Below are 18,731 nucleotides of genomic sequence, written 5' to 3'. Positions count from 1 at the left end.
ATATAAATAAATAAAAAGTTTCAACTTTTTCTGAAATCACTGTAGTCATATCCAGATACAATAGCGCCACCACGTGGAAGAAAAGTTAGGATGTGTACTTGTGTTTTGTCTGTATTTTGGGAAAAAGTCCTTTGGTTATTTGATCAATTACTGCAACATTTGCTTCAGCTCTGAGCACATTTAATATTCATTTTCAACAAACTAGGCACACTACTTATTTACAGTATATATTACCTCCAATGCAGTATATTTATTAAATCATATGAATAGGATATTTCGGCAGGACTCAATAAAACATGTTGTTCCCATGGAATAAAACAGAATTTTATTCTTTCATTTTGGGAACTATGTGAAGCTACTGAGCAAAGTCATCAGTATCAGAAGTGTAAAGCTGTCTCATTTTAAAATCCAAATATAGAAGGCCTGTTGGAGAAGGTACATGTTCAGGTGCTAATAGCTCAGCTATTTGACCACCTGTCAGTCCTAATAATTTGTATTATTGACACACTTTTATTGAACCTTACAGATGTAATCGGTTTACTGACAGTTCGGACAAACTCGATGCAAGTCAGTTAAGCAGAACACAATGCCTACTGATTTACCGAAATAATTTAATTCAGTTTTCATAGTTTCATAGTCAACGCAGTTTTATTCATATTATTCAGTGCTTTGAAAACACTGAAATATCATACTAACAAATGCGATAAGATAACGCTGGTTTATGCTGGTCCTTTGCTGGTTTATGCTGGTCCTTTGCTGGTTTATGCTGGTCCCAAAGGACCAGCATAAACCAGCATAAACCAGCAAAGGACCAGCTTAAACCAGCAAAGGACCAGCATACACCAACAAAGGACCAGCTTAAACCAGCAAAGGACCAGTTTAATCCAGCAAAGGACCAGCATAAACCAGCAAAGGACCAGCATAATCCAGCAAAGGACCAGCAAAGGACCAGCTTAAACCAGCATCCCAGCGTCAAAACATACCTAACCAGCATATGCTGGTTTTTTCAACAGGGTTGGCTCCAAGGGTTTATCTTAGTCTTTTATGCATTTAAACTCTTCCTTGTCTGTTGGGAAATCTCTGTTCTTTCAGAGGCAAACCTTCAGCGTCCACCTCATTCACCTGTAATCATTATAGAAGGACATCAATGATCAGTTTCACATTGGGAAATTAAGCTGTGGATGTTTTCTATAATAAAGAGAAACAGTCATGCACTTACTATGTGTATCGGTGAAAGCCGCTCCATTGGAGTGTCCGCAGGAATAGACAGTACTGCATCACCAGAATCCATCATCTGACAAAGACAGAGTTTTACTCTATGTTAGTACTCACACATCTTAGTACTTTGAATATTTTCTTATTTTCATGGCCACCCCACGTTCCAACACTTCTCGGATTCCATGCTAAAAAGGACCAAAGTTGACATGCAATGGGATGGACAAACATTAGCAGACAGATGAGAACAAGAGGATAAGCTCACCCTGAATGTTGCCTCCACTTCACCAACACTTCTCTTTCCACCAGGAAGCCAACCGTATGACCAGTGCTGGCAAAGACTAACCTCCAACACACACACTAGCATTAACAACTGGACCAGCACCCTTCCTTTCCACTCCATGCTCAAACTGAAACAAAGACATTTGATATAGTCAACACTGCACTCTCATGTAAACAGTCATGATCTTTGGGTGGGTTGTTTAGTTGTAGTTGATATATTATCTCCCAGTTCAGATTCTTACAATAGGAAAAATACAGTGTTCAATCATTTGATTCTATAAATCTATTAAAACCACATTATTAAGCTAAAACATATTAATATGGTACCTGTCTGATGCGAAACCACTAAATGTATAGTCAAAGTACAATGTGATGACATTCAACCCCAGTTTCTAACAATTTATGCCACAGATCAACAGAAACCATTCAAAACATGCAATTCTATACTAAACAATGAAAATGTTAATGAAAAGGAAATCAAGTCTATTTTAATTTTAAGAGATTAAAGTGGTGGGTGAAAGTATACGGATATAACAACATTTGTTGTAACGTCTTATAAAAATGATGGTCAGCTAAGATTTCAAATAGTACAAATATAGATTCTGAGTTACTTGAATGTTTTCTTCTGTAAGTTTTAAGTCTAAACTGGCACATTTATCACAATCTGTCTAGATATTCAGAAAACAATACCGAATTTTGATAGTAAAGAATGTCTTACCTGCTGTCTTTGTTCAAGATGAAGTGTGTTGTTCTTGGTCTCCTTTATACAGTCCTCCTAAAATGAGTTGTAATGTTATGTCGTCATCTGGAGACTCGCAACCACAGGTGCAGGTTTCTCTCTAATCCATGCTCTAATGCACACCTGGGGCTGGATTTCCAAAACTGAAAAATAACTGTCAGGGGGACCAGCTAATGGACCTGTTTAAACCCTGAGATAAATTAAATAATGCCTTTAAATGGTTCAAACAGACTCTCCGATGGCCACATCAACACACAGGGGAACAGATGAACTATATAAAGGCCAAAAGAGGCAATGGATGTGTCAAACAAAGACTGAGTCATCTGACAGACAGTCAAGTATTTGCTGGGGACTGTTTTTAAATAGACTTACATAAAATTATGTTCTATAACTAGCCTAACTAACTAACTAACTAACTAACTGTTACATTTGGTAATTGTTTGTCCACAAACGTTTTTTATGTTCTCTATGTGTAACTTTGATATAATATTTCTATATTTATCTGAAAGTCCTGACTAAACAACCAACCAAACAAGCAGGTCAATTAATTTTTATTCTCTATCTCTTCTAATGAATTGGGTTTTTTTTGTAATTTTTTGTAATTTTTCTGTAAATAATGAATTGTATTTGTATATACACTAAAAGTTTGGGTTTAGTAGGATTTTTTTTTTTTGAGAGTAGTAGTCCATTACCAAGGCTGCATTTATATGATGAAAATGCAGTAAAAATAATATTGGTAAATATTATTACATTTTAAAATAACTGTTTTCAATTTGAATCTATTTGAAAATGTAATTTTTTTTTTCCTGTGATGCCAAAACTGAATTTTCAGCAGCCATTACTTTGTCACATAATCCTTCAGAAATCATTCTTCTAATATGCTGATTTGGTGCTCAATAAACATTTTGAAAATAGTTGTGCTGCTTAATATTTTTGTGGAAAGTGTGATTTTTTTTCAGGATTTATTTATTCTATTTTTTTTTTCAAACATATTTTGTAACATTACAAATGTATTTTCTGCTCCTTTTGATCAATTTAATGCATCCTTGATTAATAAAGGTATTAATTTTTTATATTTATTATTCGCTCTCGAGCGGTATTGTATAATCATTTCAGCATTTTTGTTCACAGTTTTAACCATATGGATGGATTTTGCTAAATTGTAAATTTTAGGATCTATTATTTCAGTGTTTTATACTCATATATTAAATGATCAAAAAAAAAAAAGAAAAGAAAAATAAATAATAAACGAATTTATTTCATAGTCGTATTTTGTGAGAAAGTCAATGGTCAAATAGCTCAAAATTACCCTTATTTTGAACTGAGGACCTGTATCCAAAACTACGGCACTTCCGGGGCGTGTAAGGAAAATCCCGCGAGCTCAAGCTCCAAAACATGTCGAGCTGTCCACATGGTCACCGCTATATTGCGTTTATTGATCAAGCTATCGCATAACTAATACAATCTCTCAGGTAATCATCTGCATGAACACATATTTCACATGTTTTGTGTAATTCTGTGATGTATAGCGTTCGATAGGCACGTTTCAGGAATCTCTAACGTTAGTGACATGACCTATGCTGCTCCCTTCCAGCTTTCAGGGGATATCAATATGGATGTTTTACAAAGACCTTCTATCCCTGAAGACGCGGTCCAGTATCAGCTGTTTCTGGTTCATCCTGACTCATCAGACGCAGAAGCCCATGAGAGATTCCTCCAGCAGATCCTGCAAAACATCCTCGCTGAGATCGCCCCTCTTCTGGTGCAGTACATCTGGCAACATCAGCCCTTCAATCTAAGATACCACCCTGAGAAAGGTATATTTATGTATATCAATTTTGTAGTTCTAGAGAGTGTATATGTGACTACCAAAAAACTACATATGTGCAATATATATATATATATATATAATTAGCGTTTTATATATATTTATATGATCTTAGTCACATGTATAGACTCTCCAAAATTGCTTTTGCATTTGCAACAAGACAATTATACACAATATGCATCTTCATTTACACTCCATAGGAGATGTGCCTGCACACCTGGGCGGTGTTACTGAGTTCGGTGATAATGTGGAGGACGAATGGTTCATCGTTTACCTGCTCAAACACATCACATGCACCTTTAGTGATATAGCTGCTGTTGTCTATGATAATGATGGCCAGTTTCTTCTGATTGAAGCAGCTGAACACCTGCCAAAGTGGCTGGATCCTGACAGCAGTGAAAACCGGGTTAGTATTAGAAACTTTAATTGGTAATACGATGATATTATCATGTTTTATTGGATACAGTAATACCATGGTACTCCTTGAAATACATTAAGATGGTAATCTTTTTGAAATCGCATCTGTCTGATTTGTCATATTTCTTTTGCTGTGATATGTAAGCGTGAGTTGAACTTGAATAACATTGAATATTGCAGTAAGTTTCTTTTGTTTATTAACAAAATTAACTGGAAACATACTGTCAAAAATTGTATCCAAGCAATGTTATTGGAGCTTCAATTTCAAAGTTTTCTGAAATACTGGAATATTATATTACACTTTATTCACAATTTTGAATTCCACATCTATATAAAGAAATAAGTGGCTCTTACACATTTAGTGCCATGGTATAATCAGTTTGATTCCAGCACTGATATCACCACAGTTTTTACTAATCCGTGGTAGATGGTTATCATTTTTAGGGGAAAAAATACTTTTTTGTTTTTGTTTTTAAAGGTAAGGTGGTTGTTGTTATCATCCTGAGGTGCATATATACTCTGTTCCCATTGGCTAATCAGTTTTTCTGTCTGGCAATATCTTTCTCAGGTGTTTCTGTACCGGGGAGAGCTGCACATATTACCCAACCGCACACGTTGTGGAGAGGTTGGCTGGCCCAGAGACTCAGTGCCCACTGTGGTGCAGGCTCTAGAGGTGCTGCATTCACACACTGAGAGCTGTTTAGCCAAACAGCCCATACGCGCCGCTCTTGCCAAGAGGCTGGATGGGTGAGAATGACATTATTGTTTAAAATAAGAAATGACATTGTTTCTGTTTTAGCACTGTATCTTTATTTTAGGTTTTACTCAGTCGTTTGTGTATGTTTGTAGGTATCCAGATAAAATCCAGCAGAATTTCCACTGTGCCCACTGTTATGTGCCTGCGGGCATTGCTGTGGTGTTGTCTAGGAGGCCTGACCTTATAGCTCCTGCCGTGTCTGCTTTCTATCTGCGTGACCCTGTTGACCTCCAGGCCTGCCGAACTTTCCACACGTTTCCTCCTGACACTAGAGTTATGACATCAGTAAGAAGCAGTCTAAATTTTGTTCTGAATTTATCTTTATAAGGGAAAGTACTTGCCGAATTCTGTCACATACACTACCAATCAAAAGTTTGGGGTCAGTGAAATTCTTACAGAGCTCAAACTTTTGAACAGTAGTTTAACCTGATGTAAGTTTTGATAACATTACTCCAGTAATGACAAACCTGTTCCCTTCCCCCTTTCCTGAAGGTAAAGTTTACTCGCTGCTTGTACGCACAGCTGCAACAACAGCGTTTTGTTCCAGATCGGCGGAGTGGTTTCACGCTTCCTGTCCGCTCTCATCCCCAGTACAGAGCTCACGAGTTGGGAATGAAACTGGTGGGTTCATGGCATGCGGTATCCTGTTCTCCAGTCATGTATAGAGAAAGCTATTAAAATGCAGATTTTCTCTTACAGAGATGAGCATCTGTTTCTCTAAGTATTTTAGCATTGGATTTTTTTAATATGCTCAGAAATATGATTTTTCACGTAAAACATTTTGTAAGTATAGTACAGTATTCTATTTTCTGTTCATGTCTAAGGCCCATGGCTTTGAAATCCTGTGCTCCAAGAGTGGACAGTCCTCATCAGAGAAAGAGGCTTCTGTCAGCAGTAACCCACTATGGAGAGGCTTTTTAGATAGTCTCAAAAAGAATGGATACTTTAAGGTAGGAAAGAGTTTCAGACGATGCAAAGATTCCTTTGCCTGAGAGAAACAAATTTAATAAAACATAAACACCTCATTCATTAAATCTGTGTGTGTATTTTTGTGAACCCAGGGAGAACTGGAAGGATCTGTTCGATACAAAGACCTAATGACATCAGCAGAGAGTTTCTTCAGACAGTCTGTAACCAGCACTCACTGGTGAGAGTGACTTGTCATTGTCCCACTTCAAAATCAAGTTTATTTAACTTTATCTGTGTGGAAATGTACTGGGATATATGTGTGTATATTTTTTTTTATTCAGCAAGGATGTAGTAAATTGATCAAAAGTGACGGCAAGACTTTTTATAATGTTACATAGATTTTTGTTTCAAATAAATGCTTTTCTTTTGAACTTTCTATTCATAAAAATGTATTGCAGTTTCCATAAAATATTACACAACTGTTTTCAACATTGATAATAATAAGAAAAGTTTCTTTAGCACCAAATCAGCATATTAGAATGATTTCTGAAGGACCATGTGACCGAACATTTATGTTACTCTTTCTCAAGCCCTGCTATTCAGAATCCTGGTCAAGAGATGTTGAAAGTCTCGGAGGACACCTCCTACAGTTTGGACGATCTAAAAAATCAAGAGGCACATCTACCACCAGAGGACAGTATGTACCATTTTCTCTGTGGTCTGCACATATTGACATCAAATATTGAGCCTAAGTAGTTTTTTCACTGCTTTTGCTGAAAGTGAATCCTCTCAATCTCCCCCTGTAGGTGATGCGTGGTTAGACATCTCACCTCAGGAGCTGGAGAGGCTGCTTGAGGAGAGAGGAGGTCGAGGGGTGAGCGATGGCACTCGCAAAACAGCACCTGATGAGGAGGTTCAGGAGGAAGAAGCTGGCTACAGTCTGATAGCTGTAACGCAAGGCATGAAGAACTTCATCAATGCCATGTCCTCTCATGAAGGAGCTGAAATACCCAGGTAATGATATTCCATCTGAATAATTGTCAATACTCCAGTTATTATTGTACCACCATGATAATTTATGTCTTTCTTTTTCACCGATTGTGTTTCAGATCTTGCCTGGCTGAGCCCTTCAGTTTTGATCCAGATGCAGTAACCAGTGCACTAGATGGACTGCTAGGTAAGTTTGATTTTCAGTGATATTAGACCATCTAAATCAATCCCGCTTTTAAAAAAAATGTTTGTTAAAGCCAGTAAATTAAAAAAAAAACTGAACACTGCAATTTTGTTTAGAAATCAAATGTATGCCTATTTTTATGCCCAATTTAATTGCCTGCACCAGTGGTTGACTGATATAGATTTTTTGATTGCCGATGCTGATATCTGCTGAAACCCGATGTATATGATATCACACAGTTGAAAACAATAATTTGACCGGGGAAAAAAATGTCATTTGTAAAATAAACATTTATTCATATAACAACTTCTTTATTCTGTCTATAATCCTATTATAATATTTTTAACAAATAAAGAAATTATTAAAAATATGAACCAACACTGTATGCGTATTCGCTGAATGCTGACGGTAGTTAAGAAAGTATTAAAACCTTTGCCTTTCTGTTACTAGTAATAGAAAAGCAAATGTTGTAATATGTTTTCGTATAACGTCTTTTTCCTTTGTTTAACAGTTCTGTTTAATATTTTTACTGAGACAGTAAATTAATGAAGGAAGAGAATTTGAGAAAAAAATGCTAAATATTAGCAGACACATCAGTCTTGTGGATATATCGGTCAACTACTAATCTGCACTAACCAAAAAAGCACTAATAATTTGCACTTCATGTTTTACAGGAAGTAAGGATGATGAGTTAGACTCTGACGACTTTGAGGATGATGATGAAGAGGACGAGGATGAAGAAGTGCAGAATGGCGAGTCTCAGAAGCAGGCAGATGCAGAGGCACTGGACAATCTGAGGAAATACATGGATGAAATGGACCAGGAACTGCAAAGCACAAATATTGGCAGAAGTTTTACACAGAATAACAGAGTGAGTCTCCACAGATGTTGTTTATCCTGTGCATGTAACCTTTTAAAAACTTTTTATCGGATTTATTTATTCTTCCCTTTCCTTATAGACCAGTAATACAGCAGATGCATCTAAAAGCTCATTGGCAGACGCAGGGTCAGAGCTTGTTGAGGAAGAAATCCAGCCTCTTGATGTGGATCTCAACCTGGTTTCAAATTTACTGGAGTCTCTCGCTTCTCAGGCAGGCCTTGCTGGGCCTGCATCTAACCTACTGCAGAGTCTTGGCATCCACATCCCACCTGATGCAGATCAGTCCTGATATGTCAAACTGAAGTTGGAAAAATCAGCTCACAGACTTATCACGCACTCAGCGTTCCTTCACCTAGTGCACATCAGCAGTTCCTCTATCAGATGGCTATATTTATGGTGTTCTGCTCCACACCCAGTACTGAATTGTGAATTATTACATCCCAGCATTGGTGTTTCCTTCAACTCAGAGCACTTCCATAAAAAACCTAACTGGGAATTTCTTCTCTAAGAAATTGTGTATCATGTTGTTCTCAATGAAATATTACATTATCTTTTTGAATAAAGGTATTTTTCTGAGGTGTTTCGTTAATTACGATTACGTAATTTTCTTTGAGATTAATCAAAGCAATAAGTATGCACTACAACAGAAAGTATGAGCTACAGCTATCTATCAGAGAAAAAGAACAGGGATATTTCACAGTGCTTATCTATGCTGGCATTACTGATAAACTAAACAAACTGCATGCTCGTGTAACATTAACCAAGTCTTTACAGATAAATCAATCATGACTGATTAGATGCAAAGCCTCAACGCTCTGATGCTGAACTTTTTTAACCTCGTGATTCTCACTCGGGCAGACTTTGGCCTATGCTGGTAACTATACAAATAGATAGTAGGATCTTTTGTGATCTGTATCTGTGCGTTATGTACTGCTTCCATCATAAAGAAAAGGTGCTGGAAATGTCATAATTACATTTATACCAAAATATGACAAGAAAAACAGAAACACTTGGAAATTTGGTTTAGTCATGAGAAAGCCTCATCAATGTGTTTTATTTGCTCCAAACATTAACAATAATACTGTAGTTTGTACTGTATATTAGGAGCTAAATAAATTCATGAGTCACAGGTTTTCTATTTGAACAATATATATCACTACTGTAATAATCTTAAATTGTATTGCAGTTTATAGCTGTGATTTCTACAAACCATGCATTTTAACAGTGAAGGGCTCCTCTGGTCTAAGTTTGTAAGGTTATTTTAAGGTGAATGGCATACTTGGGTGAATCTCACAAAGCTTGTCAAGAACATGCTTATATCATATTTCACCCTCAAAAAATATATTTTGCATGAAAAATTACGCTATTTTTAGGGCCTTTTAAGGTTTATTATTTTTGCATTTTGGAATTATTTTCATGACAATTAAGCGCATTCTACATTCTCATTACTGTAATGCGTCCATATGTTTTATTTTTTTAGTTTGTATTTTTCATTACAGATACAGTAATGAATATTTTACTGTCTGACTTTTTAATAGACAACCATAACATCGTTTTTGCATTGCCGTAATGAGAATTAAGAATTGTGGTTTAGGATATACCCTAAAGGTCCTAAAAAGGCTTACACTTCTTTATGCAAAATATATAATTTTTTATAGCTGATACATAGAAATAATAATTTAGTCTGTACAAAAAAAGCTGGTCAGAGAAACCTGTATTTTACCTGTATAATTTAATTCCAGAACTTAAGTATCAGCTCCTTCATGAAAACACCCCATTTGTAGGATGTGTGTCTTAGTTGTGTCGTAGTTTCAGTGCAAGTGAAGAAAGGAGTCGCACATCAGTGCTTGCTGGTAGTATTACCATATTAATTATAATATATATATGAGGTTGTCATGCCTATAAATTAAGTTCTAATACTGTTATTATCAATCATGGTATCAGGTATTTGATTGGTTACTCTACATAGACTGTTCCTCTTCAGAATGATCTACACTCTGATTAGTCCGTATGTCCTATAGCAGACTGAACAGGGGTAGAACCAGCCCTCTGGTCGCATGCAGCACGGCTGCTGGGAGAGCAGAAAAATACAGCGCCGTTACATCCACAAAGAGAAGCTGCACAGCACCCAGCAGTAACATCCCGAGCATGTATCCCAGAAACAGCAGACTGTGCCAGTTGCCATGAATCAGTGCCTTTGGTCCATCAGGGTGCAAAACACATAGGAACCCTAATAAGAGGGTACGTGTCACTGTCAGAGTGTAGTAAAGGTCAAAGGTCGAGGTATGGCCTCGTTCCGTTTGGGAGACTTTGGCTAGCCAGGCAAGAGAGAGGCTGTGGAGGACAAGGCTGAGGGGAGAGAAGACATACTCCAGCGGCTCCATCGCATGAAGTCCTTTACATTCTGAAAAGACAAAAATAATTGCGATTGATGACATAAAAAAATTGCCTATTCCTCTTCACAGATATTTGAAGCAATCATGCACTGAAAATGTATGATGTAGAAACATTTTTTTAATTCGAAATTGCTAGTAAATTTCACAGCAGAGTGCATTTTTAGCACTTTTGGTTCCTTAAGTATTTTTTTGAGACAATTTGAGAGTATTCTTAAAGACCAGACAACTTTTAACAAACATTCTATTAACGATACTGGAATAATGTTTGTATAACTTTGAGAGAACCTTGTAAGAACATCAGTCATAGTTCTGAGAAAGTTCCCTGTAAGGTGGGTAACAACTTCTGAGCTCACAACAGCTGCTTTTAAAGGTTTACATGTTACCATTTATATGTTATATGTTATCGTTTTTACCCGACTGTTGCAAAGAATGGTAATTAACACATCAAATTAAGCATGAACAGTGTACCTGTGACGGTGACTGAGGCAAAAGTGAGCACAGTCAGAAGGCAGGAGACATGGATGGAGCCTGGTATACTCAGTGCAAACAGGTGACCCAAGCTCACACTGACCATTGGGAGGAAACGGGCGATTAGCGGGTACAGGCCAGAGTGGGAACAGGCTTCAGCCCATATGGCCAGAACACACTGGACGCTCCCACAGACCGCCGGCACAAACAAACGCTCACCCAGCCTCAGTGAAAAAGGCTTCAGGTGGATCAGACCCACACCGTGCAAAGCTAGCAGTGCCAGGAGATTTAAAAATACCTGATGGGAAGGAAGCAAAAGCAAGAGGAAGTTCAACATGCTTAAAAACACACTGGAGATTAAAACTTGATACACAGTGCCATAAATGCCCAGAGAGTCATATACCACTGACTTTTCATTGTGTACCTAAGAAAACCACTTTCAGAGGATAATGATGAACATAACAAATGATAACATGACATTTAAGCAGTAACAGCTGAATCACACTATTTTAAACAACATTTGACCATTTTTATGACTATTATACATGCAGTTTTATGACCACCCTTACCAAAAAGTAGTACAGGTGAAAAGTGAACTTAGAGGTATACTGATAGTTTACTAATTAAATACTTTAAATTTTTAGTACACTTTGAAGTATAGTTTTATACTGCAAGTATACTCGTAAATTCTCTTTAAGTGAACTTTACATCATTCTTTAAGTATATTTCTGAGAAGTACATAAAGCCCATGTCTGAGAAGTACATAAAAAGTAGACTGAAAGTATACTTTCCTAGTTTTAGTTTAAAAGAAGTATACTAATAGCACACTTGAATAAACTTCTTTTTTGTAAGGGCACATTGAAATACACTGAATATTATTTATACTGAATAAAAGTGAACTGCAAAAAAACAACCAAAAAAAGGGTGAACTTTTGAGAACTGTTGAACTGTCACACAAATCTGCTCTTTCCCTTATATATACAGTAGAGCCAATGCAGATTGTGAGATTGCATAGAAAAACCTGGAAATAAACAAAGGTTTAAGATTTTAAAATGATGAAACATTATATATATTTCACTAGTATTCTCAGTCTTTGACCTCACTGTAGACATACATTTTAACCTCAAATCTTCCATTTGTCAACTTCTGACATTCTGTTTGCATCTTAAACACATAGCCAGCCATAACATTCAAACACAAACAGTAAAACGGCTCCACCAGTTTATAGTCCTAGTCACATGTAACACACCTAATGATTCATCAGAGAGCTGCCCAGTCTTGTGCTTTACACCCTACAAACAATCTATGTACACACTGAGATACACTCTTAAAAATAAAGGTGCTTCAAAAGGTTCTTCAAGCGATGCCATAGAAGAACCATTTTTGGGTCCACAAAGAACCATTCAGTCAAAGGTTCTTTAAAGAACCATCTCTTTCTTACCTTTTTGTAATCTGAAGAACCTTCTTTTGCCACAAAGAACTTTAGTGAAACAGAAAGGTTCTTCAGATGTTAAAGGTTCTTTATGGAACCATTTAGACAAAAAGGTTCTTCTATGGCATCGTGAAGCACCTTTATTTTTAAGAGTGTATACTTAACACTGATCATATGATATATATGCAAATGACTCTTTACTCATTAATCCTGACAAAATATACCTTGACATCTCATGTTTGAATGGGACATTTTCCACTGAATAGCAACTTGGCTGATAGAAATCTACTGTGTGACTTTAGAAAACATGGAATGTAGCAGAAGTTGTTATGTAGAATGTAGAAGCATGTAGAAGTTCTATGGACCATTTATATGCATTTTTGACCATATTAGAGCTTCCCTTTAATTTTCATTGTGTAAAACAGCAGCTTAAACATACTGCAAAATTTCTTTATGAGTAAATGACAGAATTGTTTATATTCGTTTAAGCTTTGCCTTAAAAAATCTAATCTTTTCAACTGAATTCAATTAGATACTTTAAAACCAGTCTTATTTTATTGAGATTTTATTTATTATTTATATTATATATATACTGCTATAGTTTCTATTAATATTTTAAATCAGTTTTTATTTTTATATTTTCCATTTTCATTTTGTTAAAGTTTTAGTAATTTTGTTGTGTGTTTCTGTCATTTTAATTTTTAAATTTTTTATTTCAGTTTTAGTGATTTTATACATAATTTTAAACTAAATTAAAATGATAAATGTTGCTTTGGCAATTAGCTGAAATAATTTTTTTCCCCCCAAGTAACAAAAACTTTAATGGTTTTAGTTTTAGTTAACTATAATAACCCTATTTTAAACTGGCCAGAGCTTTCTGCACTGACCCCAAATGCATTAGAAAGCCAGGAAAATCCTCTGATCATTAGTTATATAAGGCAGCTTTAAAATCTGCATGTTCAAGATCATAAAACTGACAAATAACTGATAAAGATGTGGCTGTGTGGGCAAAGTACCTGTATGAATGCAAGTGGCACCGCATAAGGATAGTGATACTGGGGAATGAAGATCCTGCTTACAAAACTGTGTAGATTATCTGCCAGAGCGTACACAATCACAGCCACCAGGGCCGCGATGCCCAGCAGAAGTGGCACCAGAGGTTTACACACTTCATACACACAAGCTCTCAGAGCATGCGGCGTATGCATCTGCCACCATGCCGAACTGAAACACACATGGACAGACAGTACATTGATTAAGCCTAAATCTAAGAATATCACATTAAAGATACTGAAGTAATATAATGGCATAATTTTACAAGCATTAATGATAAAGATGTTCATTTATGGCTACTATTCATAGCACATTAACAAGCTAGTATTCATATTCACAAATTTTAACTGAGCTTTGTGTTCATTAAAGCTTTCAGTCACAAATAAATTTGTTCTCACCATCTGGACAGCAGATTTTGCCAGGGGTCCATACTAGTGGTCCACCCACCCCAGGACCGGTGGAGTGGAATATGGTTTTTGATTTGAACCCCTTTACAGCATCAGGGCATGGAGGACAGACGTGAAACTACCTGCACACAAACACAATCCCAAAAAATGGTCACCATCACTATTACAAACAAAAGTAATACCGATTTTAAAAAGTTTTATCAAGAAATCAAATGCAGCATAAATAGGCTATCATGGAATACACTGACCATTATTTTTGCCCAATGTAATCTTCATTTCAGCCATTAACACAAAAAACTTTGCCATATGTCCTGTTTTGTCCTGTAATAAGTAATGCAAATTAGTATTGTATGTAAAACACAAAGTCCAAAATATTTTTTTAAAGTTGACATTTAATTACAGAAAATACGAAAAACAGAATAATACAATAGAACATTATAACATATAAAAACATGATTAAAAAAGTAAGCCCTTTTAATCATTTAAACTTTTTTTCTGTTTTAGTAAACAAAATAGACATGAATCAAAACAAGTAAAATAAAAATAAAATATCAAAACGATAAGATAGACCAACTCACATCTCTTTTGTCGTCATGAGATCTTGTTATTCCACCACGGATTGACTGAAACCTGTCTCTCATGAGGGACCGAGCACGAGTGAACTTTGATCCCTCTCACCCTAAGAAGTAAAAATACGAATTATTTGAACTAACTGTGGTCGATGAGAGGTTTTCTTTCACCCGTTTGTCCGTGGCCGTTCAAATCTATTTTTATCCTGGATTTAGTCCTTCCGTTTCCCTCTCTCGTCTATTGAGCGCATATATCTGAACCTGCGATAGACTCCGGAGGACAAGCGGAGTTAATGATTGAATACGTCACCTCGCAGCATGAACGCCCATCACGTTGCTTGGTAAAAAAATTTCTTATTGCCGAAGCAGTTATGTTGTTGTGTACTACACACACACAATTAACCCAGCAGGTGATTAACAATTTAGGCGTTTTAGGCGTGGTAAAATATATTGTGTAGCCTATACAGGCTACATCTACAATGCTCTGGAACCTCCACATTTTATAGTTTTACTCATGCTGTTATTTACTTAAGAGGATTCCCTTCTCGTTTCTTTATTGGACATATAATGAAGTGGTATCCTTATAAATATAAAACAGACAGAAGAAGGGCATATTTGTCAGCCAAAATGTTCCATCTGATGCCATCTGTATATGACAATCACCCCTCCTCAACCTATAAACTTTATTGCTTTGATAACCAAACATTTGTTATGCAAAAGCATAAATACACAATGCACAAATATACAGAGAAAATAAGGATATGCCATTTTAAAGGTCAGGTATGTTGATCAAAGCAATTAGTTAATAATAGTAATAGAATAATTAAAATGAATGTATACAAATCATATATTCAACACAATTTGTTCTAGTGCACATTATGACAAAACATAATTTTACCATTAGTTTTGACTAGTTCTTTCTATTTATTCACTGAATAAATTGTCCAAAACCAAGACATGACTACACAGACAGCATTTGTGAATAAAGGAGACATTGGACATGAGGCATCTCAGCAGAGAGGATGTGACAAATTGAATTTGGATGTGGCGTCCTACCTTCATATACTAAGAGTGACTAAACTTGAGTGACTCACCTTAACCATCACAGGATGCAACTACGGTTGTTTTAGGTAATTAAAAGAATAGGGATCCTTTTATGTTATGCTTGAAAGTTAATATGGCTTCCAGTTTGACCTATGATAAAATGAATGCATTACAACAGTGTAAATAAAACATTCATTAGGTCCATGATTAATTACTAATAATACGACAAACATTTCTGTCTGAATATGTGCGTGCACACATGAAAGTATTTTTGTGGCTAGCAGCTGGATCCACAGAATAAATGGAGAAATGTACTGAGGGCAAACAAGCACATTATATCCATGACAGGTGGGTGAGAATCATGGAACAGACAGTCAATGCAACATTACCATGGCAACCCAGCACTTATTAATCAGGTCAAATATCAGTGAGAACATACCGATATGGTGACATCATAGTACTGTGGAATGGCATGGTGATGGTGGGTCAATAATTGAAAGGACTTTCCCCCCAAGTCATTATTTACTCACCCTTATGTCATTCCAAATATTCTAGAAATTATTATTTTTTGTTCCATTTGGGCTGTATGAGATAAAAAGTAATTTATTCCTGTGATGGCAAAGTTGAATTTTCAGGACTTTTTGATCCTTCAGAAATCATTCTAATATTCTGATTTAGTGCTCAATTATTATCAATTATTGTTGGTGTTTAAATATTAATAATGGTTCTCATTATTATCAATGCTGAAAACTGTTTCCTGCTGCTTAATATTTTTGTGGAAACGTGAAACATTCTTTGATGAATAGAAAGTTCAAAAGAACAGCATTTTTTGAGATTGAGATCTTTTGTGACATGATAAATGTCTTTATTGCCACATTTGATCAATTTAATGCATCCTTCTTGAATTCATTCTTTTTCTTTTTTTTTCTAAGCTTACTTAGCCCAAACTTTTGAATGGTATTGTATCACGATTTCCACAAAAAAAAAAAAAAAGAAAGAAAGAAAACACAACTGTTTTCAACTTTGATAATAATCAAAACTGCTTCTTGGGAACCAAATCAGCATATTAGAATGATTTCTGAAGGATCATGTGACACTGAAGACTAAAGTAATGAAAAGAATTACTTAAAAGTAAGAAAATGTAACTTTGCACAGGAATAAATTACATTTTAAAATATATTACAATAGAAAACTATTTGTAATTATATTTTACAATTTTATATTTCTGTTGTCATTGCATTTTTGATCAAATAAATGCAGCGTTGGAGAGCAAAACGTCTTTAAAAAACATTTAAAAATTCATAATTATTCTAAACTTTTGACTAGTAGTGTATTAAAGAATATTTTGCCCAGAAAAAAAGGTTTGGTTTGTTTAGATAAATAAACTATTTGTATTATATTAAAAATATATATGCATTTTGTTATTTGACTTTCATTCACAAGTGTCTGCGTGTGACACTCTGACCTGTCATGGCCAGCTCACCCCCTGCTCATGTAGAGCACTTCACTGTCCCGCATTACCCCGGCAACCCGCTAAAATAAGGACCTGACAAAGAGGGAGGGAGAGAATAGAATGGAAAGGAAAAAACAAAAAAGCAGTTGTTTTTTTACACAGTGACATGCGGAGAACGATTTAACAACCACAAGGATGTAAAAATATACATACATTCCTGTCTTTTTTGGTAGATTTTGGATGTATCGGAGCAGAGAAATGCTGTCGGCAGTGTGTATTTTGCATGGTGCTGGTTTGAGTGTGTGTATCAGGATGGTTGCATTCTCTCTCTTACCTTTGGGCCCATAGAAGAGAGAGAGAGAGCTTCGGTCCCGAATGACTCCCATCCAAAACCATGGGCATTGTGGTGTCCAGGTGAGTACATCTGATAACATTTTTATTATTATTTTTTTTATATTATTATTATTTGTTCACAAAATAACAACAAAGCAGACACTGGCAAAGAATTGTGAAAATATCTGAATATAATTGTGAAAATAAATGTAAATACTTCACCTGATCTGCCTCTAAAGTGCATCTCTTGTCCTCTGGTGGTTGATAGGATCTGTGTGTAACTGCTGATTACATTAGCTAGAATATAGAGTGTTTACACATCAATTGCTAGAATTCTCTCCCCTCCCCCTCTCCCTCTCCTCAGAGCTCATAAATGTCGTTTGGTTCGCTCCACTGGCTCTCGGGGCTCTCTGCAGGTTCAGAACAGCGCCCCCTGTAGGGAGATGAATGGAACTGTCAAACTCTCCCAAATTAACGTCATTGAATCATCTCAGAACACTGAAGGTACGTCAACACAACTAAAGAATAAAGACGCTGCATGACTCATCACAGCTTGTGTGTATATCAGATACATTGTTATACTGATTGTCTGTAGGAACTGTCTGTGATAAATGTTAAAATAATTGTGTGTGTGTGTGCTTTCTCATTTTTTTGTGTGAAAGAGCTTCTGATTCCTGCACTTCCAGAAAAGGTAAATATAGAAAGAGGTTATGTGACCCCACAGCAGGTATACAACCTCCTGAATGCTGAAGCAGGCCAGCCTTCACTGCATGATCCCTATTACATACTTATACTGGACTGCCGCTCTGCAGAGAGGTAACAGTGATGCACATAAACATACACGTCGTTCAGTGAAAGGACTGTGAGTGGTTCTGTCTTTTAAGTTTAATGGTAACTAACTAGTGTGTGTGTGTATACATGTGCAGATATAAGCAGAGTCATCTGGTCACAGCCCGTGCCAGTGTGACAGTGATGCATCCAGAACTGGGCTGTTTGATAAGCTGTGTTCAGCTGCAGGAGTTTTCTATAATACTGCTATACGCTGAAGAAGGCCAAAGTCCAGGTATAACATTCTCATAATGTAAATAAAATAAAACCTAAAAAAATAAAAACCTGTCTAATTAAAATAATAATAATAATGATATTGCTAAATACATTTTATAAATGAAGTTATGCTATATATATATATATATATATATATAAATCAATATAAATGCATTATTTATAAATATAATTAATTACATTAAATAAAATGGTAATAATAATAATAATATAAACAAAAAGTTATTGTAATACTTTTATATTAATTGATAAATAATTGATAAAGTGTAACATAACCTCATAATTAAAAAAATTATTATTTCGCTATATCATT

At 35.7% G+C, this 18,731-nt stretch overlaps 3 protein-coding genes and 1 long non-coding RNA gene across 5 annotated transcripts; 1 reads left to right on the top strand and 3 right to left on the bottom strand.

Moving 5' to 3' along the window:
- Window positions 1-954: 954 nt before the first annotated feature.
- LOC107717094 (progonadoliberin-3) lies at window positions 955-2,280 on the bottom strand. The gene is made up of 4 exons (XM_016523744.1): window positions 2,216-2,280; window positions 1,481-1,625; window positions 1,220-1,294; window positions 955-1,122 (listed from the first exon to the last, which is right to left on the bottom strand). The coding sequence occupies exons 2-4, from the start codon at window positions 1,616-1,618 to the stop codon at window positions 1,051-1,053; spliced, it is 285 nt and encodes a 94-aa protein (XP_016379230.1). The 5' UTR covers window positions 1,619-1,625; window positions 2,216-2,280; the 3' UTR covers window positions 955-1,050.
- Window positions 2,281-3,578: 1,298 nt separating this feature from the next.
- On the top strand, window positions 3,579-9,004 carry LOC107717092 (protein ecdysoneless homolog). 2 transcript variants are annotated; one of them, XM_016523742.1, is made up of 13 exons: window positions 3,579-3,708; window positions 3,838-4,053; window positions 4,265-4,470; window positions 5,050-5,228; window positions 5,331-5,523; window positions 5,731-5,859; window positions 6,063-6,188; window positions 6,300-6,385; window positions 6,738-6,844; window positions 6,954-7,161; window positions 7,257-7,324; window positions 7,996-8,192; window positions 8,281-9,004. In XM_016523742.1, the coding sequence occupies exons 2-13, from the start codon at window positions 3,849-3,851 to the stop codon at window positions 8,488-8,490; spliced, it is 1,914 nt and encodes a 637-aa protein (XP_016379228.1). In that variant the 5' UTR covers window positions 3,579-3,708; window positions 3,838-3,848; the 3' UTR covers window positions 8,491-9,004. The 2 variants fall into 2 exon arrangements, with proteins under 2 accessions (XP_016379228.1, XP_016379226.1); XM_016523740.1 differs by having other exon boundaries at window positions 3,831-4,053; window positions 8,281-9,003.
- A 630-nt stretch (window positions 9,005-9,634) lies between these two features.
- Window positions 9,635-14,879, bottom strand: LOC107717093 (uncharacterized). Its single transcript, XM_016523743.1, has 6 exons — window positions 14,536-14,879; window positions 14,206-14,278; window positions 13,949-14,079; window positions 13,514-13,721; window positions 11,066-11,363; window positions 9,635-10,605 (listed from the first exon to the last, which is right to left on the bottom strand). Exons 3-6 carry the CDS (start codon window positions 13,978-13,980, stop codon window positions 10,217-10,219), a joined length of 927 nt encoding a protein of 308 aa, XP_016379229.1. The 5' UTR covers window positions 13,981-14,079; window positions 14,206-14,278; window positions 14,536-14,879; the 3' UTR covers window positions 9,635-10,216.
- A 2,055-nt stretch (window positions 14,880-16,934) lies between these two features.
- On the bottom strand, window positions 16,935-17,681 carry LOC107717095 (uncharacterized). The gene is made up of 3 exons (XR_001637285.1): window positions 17,579-17,681; window positions 17,358-17,447; window positions 16,935-17,116 (listed from the first exon to the last, which is right to left on the bottom strand). It is a non-coding gene; the product is annotated as an uncharacterized LOC107717095 (long non-coding RNA).
- Window positions 17,682-18,731: the final 1,050 nt, after the last annotated feature.

The sequence above is a fragment of the Sinocyclocheilus rhinocerous genome, unplaced genomic scaffold (assembly GCF_001515625.1).
Source record: "Sinocyclocheilus rhinocerous isolate Xijiao unplaced genomic scaffold, SAMN03320098_v1.1 scaffold119, whole genome shotgun sequence".
NCBI lineage: Eukaryota > Metazoa > Chordata > Actinopteri > Cypriniformes > Cyprinidae > Sinocyclocheilus > Sinocyclocheilus rhinocerous.
This window is presented reverse-complemented; position numbering and strand designations above follow the sequence as displayed.